General features: G+C 31.8%; 1 protein-coding gene across 1 annotated transcript; it reads right to left on the minus strand.

Moving 5' to 3' along the window:
* Window positions 1-68: 68 nt before the first annotated feature.
* Window positions 69-5735, minus strand: LOC117107592 (serine/threonine-protein kinase SMG1-like; the record flags this gene model as incomplete). Its single annotated transcript, XM_033249295.1, has 9 exons — window positions 69-118; window positions 460-615; window positions 1284-1414; window positions 3145-3337; window positions 3510-3586; window positions 3689-3790; window positions 4358-4518; window positions 5242-5314; window positions 5651-5735. Coding segments are annotated over 9 exons (1028 nt in total), but the record flags the coding sequence as incomplete, so codon positions are not given.
* Window positions 5736-6011: the final 276 nt, after the last annotated feature.

Raw genomic sequence — 6011 nt, forward strand, 5'->3', positions numbered from 1 at the left:
TAAAGGTAGAAGTGCTTCCAGAGACTTGTGTAACTGCTTGGATGTGAAGATATGATGCAACTCCTTACACTGTTTGAAGCTATCACCAAGACTCAGCATCCATTTTACAGACAGTAACCTGATACACACAATGAAGAGAACATGGTCAGTTTTAATCTGTTAATAATCAGACATCTAATACCCAATTCATACTGGATATAATGAGCAACATTTAAAAAAATGTTTATTTTGTTCAATATTCTTTGTATATTTAGGCCAAAAATAATATGTTGTGTTGCCCCCCGCGACCGACCAAAATTTTCCAAAAAATGGGGTCGGCATTTTTTTTTTTTATTTTGTTTGAGCACAAATTCAAGAAATACCACTTCCGAAATAACATTTTTTTTTTGGCCTTATCTTTGTACTTGTACAAGAGAAACTCTTAATACTTAAATATGTTAATTTACAAAAATATTAAACCTTGAATCGTATGAGAGAGATGGATTTGGTAGAATCTTTGCCAATAGCTGCAGGATATTGTGTAGGTAACCACTTGTCTTGGATGTAGAAGCTGCCACCAGTCCTCCATCAAATAAACCAACCCTTGACATAGAGCTTGTTATAAAGTGACCATGACTATCAACATAAACAAAATATCAACAATTTATTATTTATGATTTGTTACTAAGTGTCATGGCTCTAAAAACTATGTGACCATTTGTGACCAGCAGTTGGAAAAATTGCACATTTTTCTCAAAAAATTAATTTAGTTGAATTCAATGGACGATTCCATTATTTTCTTGAGGGTATGCTGCAGTTTTGCATACATGGCTCGCTTATTGTTGGTAATCAGGCACAGGGTGGAGGTACGTACTCTATGGAGTGACTGCTCTAGTTTTTTTTTATGTTTGCCTTTTTGAATGTTTTGTTCATTTAAATGTGCTCTAACTTCGTCACTCACATCATGAACTAACAAAATCAAAGTAGATTGTGTTAGTTCATTAAATCAAGAAAACCCGTCAAAATACGCGCTGTTGTTCTTAACGACTTTTTGTGTGGTAAAGAATACAAAAGTGCTTGACAACCAATACGCGGCCGTTTTGACGCGCTACTCTGATTTTATGAACTAACACCATCTACTTTGATTGTGTTAGTTTGTGATGTAGCGACAATTTGTTCACCGCAGGTCATGATTTACAACTACTGTATATGGTAAGTATATTACATTATACTACTGTAATACTGGGTAACATTTTACTTAAGTGGGAACCTAGTTTAACAAATAAATAAGTCAAAATACAAACCTTTCACAGTGTGTGAAAATGATAAGAAGTAACGTAAAGTGTACAGATGGAAAATGTTCTGCCATCTTCCAATCAGCCAAAGACAGATGTTGAGTACAAAGGTCAAAGACATTAGGAGATAATGCCCACATCTGAAAAAAGAGAAATTAATAATAATTACAGCATACTACTTACTGCTCCAAATCTTAAGTATGCTTACTGAAGTTAAATTATAGATCATTTTTGAGGCTGGGGTTTTCATGGTCTTCAGCAGCTTTGGTATCTAATTATAAAAATAATTGTCATAAATTTGAAAAGTTGTTCATCTAGGCTATACAGCAGTGGTAATCAAACATTTTTAAGTTAATACAATTATTATTATTATTATTATTATTATTATTATTATTATTATTATTATTATTATTATTATTATTATTATTATTATTTTTCAAAGTGAAATAAATGTTAATTATCAAAAACAATATCATCAGCATCATAAATATCAAACATCATCAATGTAATAAATATCAATATGATAAATGCCATCAATATCAACAATATCATCATAAGTACCATAAATATCTACATCATCAATATCATTAATAATAAATATGGCATCATGAATATTTAAAATGTCATAAATATCATAAACATCTGATCATGAATTCAATATCATAAACATCATGTCATAAATTATCAACAATACCATCAATAAATATCATAAGTATCATAAATATAAAAAAATAGCATGAACATAAACAATACAATAAATATTGTCATCATGTAAAAATGTCATCAATATCAACAATATCATCAATATAATCAATAGTAAATGTGGTATCATAAATATTAAAATGTCATAAATATCATCAATTTAATATTATAAATATCATAACATAAATATCAACAATATCATCAATATAATAAATAGCAATATCATAATCATCTATGTTTAAGCTTGCGGTACACCACGTAGGTAGTTCTGAAAAAAAATGTTGCAGTTAAGAAAATCTTGACGTTTCGATTGAGTTGCTTGAATCGTCTTCAGGAGAATAATATTTGCAGAAATTCCAAACAGGGGTAGAGATGCTGGTTGCTGATTGGATGAATAAACTGACCAATGAGAAGACTGCTAGTAAAAGGTTAAAACAAAAGCCATTCTTCACTAAGAGAAAGGGTGGGAACGCCCATACAAAGGCTTAGTTCCAGTGGCGGTAAAAGGGGTGGGAACGACCAAAACGAAGGCATAATTCCAGTAGGCAGGAAAAAGGTGGTGGGAAGGACCAAAACAAGGCATAGTTCCAGTGAGGCGGGAATGGGGGTTGGGAATGACCAAAAACAAAGGCATAGTTCCAGTGAGGTGGGAAAAGCCTTATATTATTTATACCATGATATGAAAAATAATCAAATAATATAATAAACATAAGTATCCTAAGTATTAAAAATATCATATCATTAAGATCATCAATACAATAAATATAAATATCAAATAACAAACATCATTACTATAATAAATATAAATTTTAAAATTCATCCACAATATCATAAATGTTATTAATATCAACAATATCATCAATAAATATCAATAATAATAATATAATAAAGATTTAAAGCGCACATCTCCACCAATGGTGCTCAAGGTGCAGTGTCTATTTCACAACAAAATAAACAAAATCCAAATTAATTCCCTAAAGAATTTCGAGCAGAATCCATATACTAATTATCCAATCGAGGTAGTATATATAAGTATGCGCAGATACTCAAAGGCAGTATGTTGAGCATCAGCACCTTCCAACCTTTGGTTGATGTAGAAATAGTTTGTCACAAGAGCACATCATCAATACAGTATCATAAACATAATATGAATATCAATAACACCTACCCCTATAATTGAGGATTTGTTGCTTGCAATTTGAGACAAAGCAGAAAGATTAAGAATGACTGCAATTCTTGCTCTCTCCTCTGTGTACTTTACTTTGCAAAAACAGTTGTTTTTGACAACACTGATACGAGCTGTACTGCCGGCTAGTCCAAGTAATTTTACATATGCCATTTCCAAGTCACTCAAAATACAACTTTAAACAAACGAAGACAAATGTAATAGTTATAAGATCAAAGTATGGAAAATACCTACATACAATAATAAATAACCAACAAAATCTTAGAAACACATCAAATACTGACAACGCTATGCCTACCCTACTATTATAAAGTAATCAATTTATATTTAATAGATAAGTAGATTACTTGTAAACAGCTTCCAAGGATGGTATGTTCTTGATAGATAGCAGAGAACGGTAGAAGTCCACAAGGACTGGAAGGTACTGTAATAAAAATAATTTCAATGAGTTATTTCCTACTCATCGTAAATATACTGTAGTAAACATATAAAAGTACAAATAAAAACACTTCAAATGAAACTTTACATTGTTGGATGGTTGATATCTGAGTTGATGTAACACAGATTCTGGACCAATTAATCCAATGATTACATCTTGGGATATATCCCCCGTACAGCATTCAAACACCTGCAAATCAATAAGAATGTTATAATCATGAATAGCAGAACATGTTTTCATATATGAAATATAGCCACTGTGTTATAAAAAGCATACTATACTTAAAAATGTGGATAATTATTAACTAATTCACATATTTATCAAACCTATCTTTAAAAGGAATCTCTACAGCAACCAGGCATAAACAAAAACCCTCAAATTGCAGAAAAAATGCAAATCATTCCCCAAAAAAAACATGTTTTTAAAAAATGCAAGAAATATTAACGGCAGTGCTGCTCCATTACATTGACTAATTGATACTTTCTTTGATTAGCATAATGATTTATTTGTTCGATTTGAAATGTAGCCCTGTTTTTTTTTTTATTACGTACTGTACTATAAAACATAGGATGCTACAGCAAGCATCGAAATGCACGCCATCGTGTCGGGATTCAGTATTTCGACATTAATTATGTCCTGTCTCTTATACACATCTAGATGTGTATAAGAGACAGGTATATTAGTTGTGTCAGAATTTCAGTAAATTTTTTGCATTTCCACTTTGTTGAGCTCTTAATAAATAGTTTTTTCATTTACCTTTTGAATGATATCAAGCATGATGCTTAGTGGTTTTCCAAAAGTGAGGTTGTTCTCAAGAAGAACATTCAATTGCTGAATGGCATAAGTAAGCAAGTCTGTAGCAGCAATTGACAAATAGGTCTGCACACATTCACAAGTTAACAACAGACATTGATTGGCTATCAAAGAAAGTGTCAGGCAAACATTAATATAATATTAATATAATACGAGAAAACACTGTCATTGTAAAATACATGTGATTCTTTGAAATAACATCATATCAACTATCAGACCACATCATCAGCTACATAACACATCGGCTTTGTGATCATATCATTAGCTGTTACATCACATCGTCAGTTACATAAAACATCAGCTTTGTGATCATATCACCAGTTACATAACACATCAGCTATGTGATCATATCATTAGCTGTTACATCACATCATCAGCTACATAACACATCAGCTATGTGATCATATCATTAGCTGTTACATCACATCATCAGCTACATAACACATCGGCTTTGTGATCATATCATTAGCTGTTACATCACATCATCAGTTACATAAAACATCAGCTTTGTGATCATATCATTAGCTGTTACATCACATCATCAGTTACATAAAACATCAGCTTTGTGATCGTATCATTAGCTGTTACATCACATCATCAGTTACATAAAACATCAGCTTTGTGATCATATCATTAGCTGTTACATCACATCATCAGCTCCACAACACAGCAGCTTTGTGATCATATATCACCTACATAACACATCAGCTATGTGATCATATCACCAGCTGTTACATCACACATAATCAGCTACCTAACACATTAGTTTGTGATCATATCATCAGTGTTAGATCATCATTATTGCAAATTGATAAACAAATTTGTACCATGGAATGTCAATGCCCTGTCGTAGCATCTTTGCTGTACAATCTTCACACAACAGATCAAACTTCTAAATATCTTTAAAAAAAATTGAAATACATCAAAATATTTGTGCCTCTGACCTTGAGCACCTAATGTTATCAGTACACTATATAACCCAACAGTAAATTTTTTTTAATTTATTCACCCAAAATGCCTCCGGGACAATTAGGCTTCCTCCGACTGCCAGCCGCACACTTTTTTCAGCCCTGTCTCAAGGAATGGACAATCTCATTGGAATGGAATGGCTTACTCTCCTATCTTAAATAGGTGCCAAGCAGAACAAAATCAACGGGTATGTCCACCTCACATGAGTATATAACATATGAAGGCAATCTGATCTTGCAATGTTATGATATAATGATTAGGACTTACATCTAAGATATAGCCTTCAGTGATCGGAGGTCCTTGCTTTGGTGTGAAGTTGGTACTAAGTGATTGCATCACTGTTGAAAACACTCTAAAATCAAAGTAAAAATATCTAATTAATTTAAATGTATGATGTATGATTTAAAGTTGATGCATGTGCAGAAGAAATGTGAAGTAAATACAAGGTTGAACGTGCAAAAGAAGAAGCATAGTAAATAGGAGGATAAATATATAAACCAGATGCATAGTAAATAGCAAATAATAAATATTGTTATTGTAGCACATAATATTTCAATGAATTTTACTCATCAATTGATACCTCATCAATTCCAATATCTTGGTTTTGCAAACTTCAGGTGGAGGAATT

This window comes from Anneissia japonica, unplaced genomic scaffold (genome assembly GCF_011630105.1).
Source record: "Anneissia japonica isolate Jap-2015-1 unplaced genomic scaffold, ASM1163010v1 scaffold285538_len5958_cov290, whole genome shotgun sequence".
Taxonomy (NCBI): Eukaryota; Metazoa; Echinodermata; class Crinoidea; order Comatulida; family Comatulidae; genus Anneissia; species Anneissia japonica.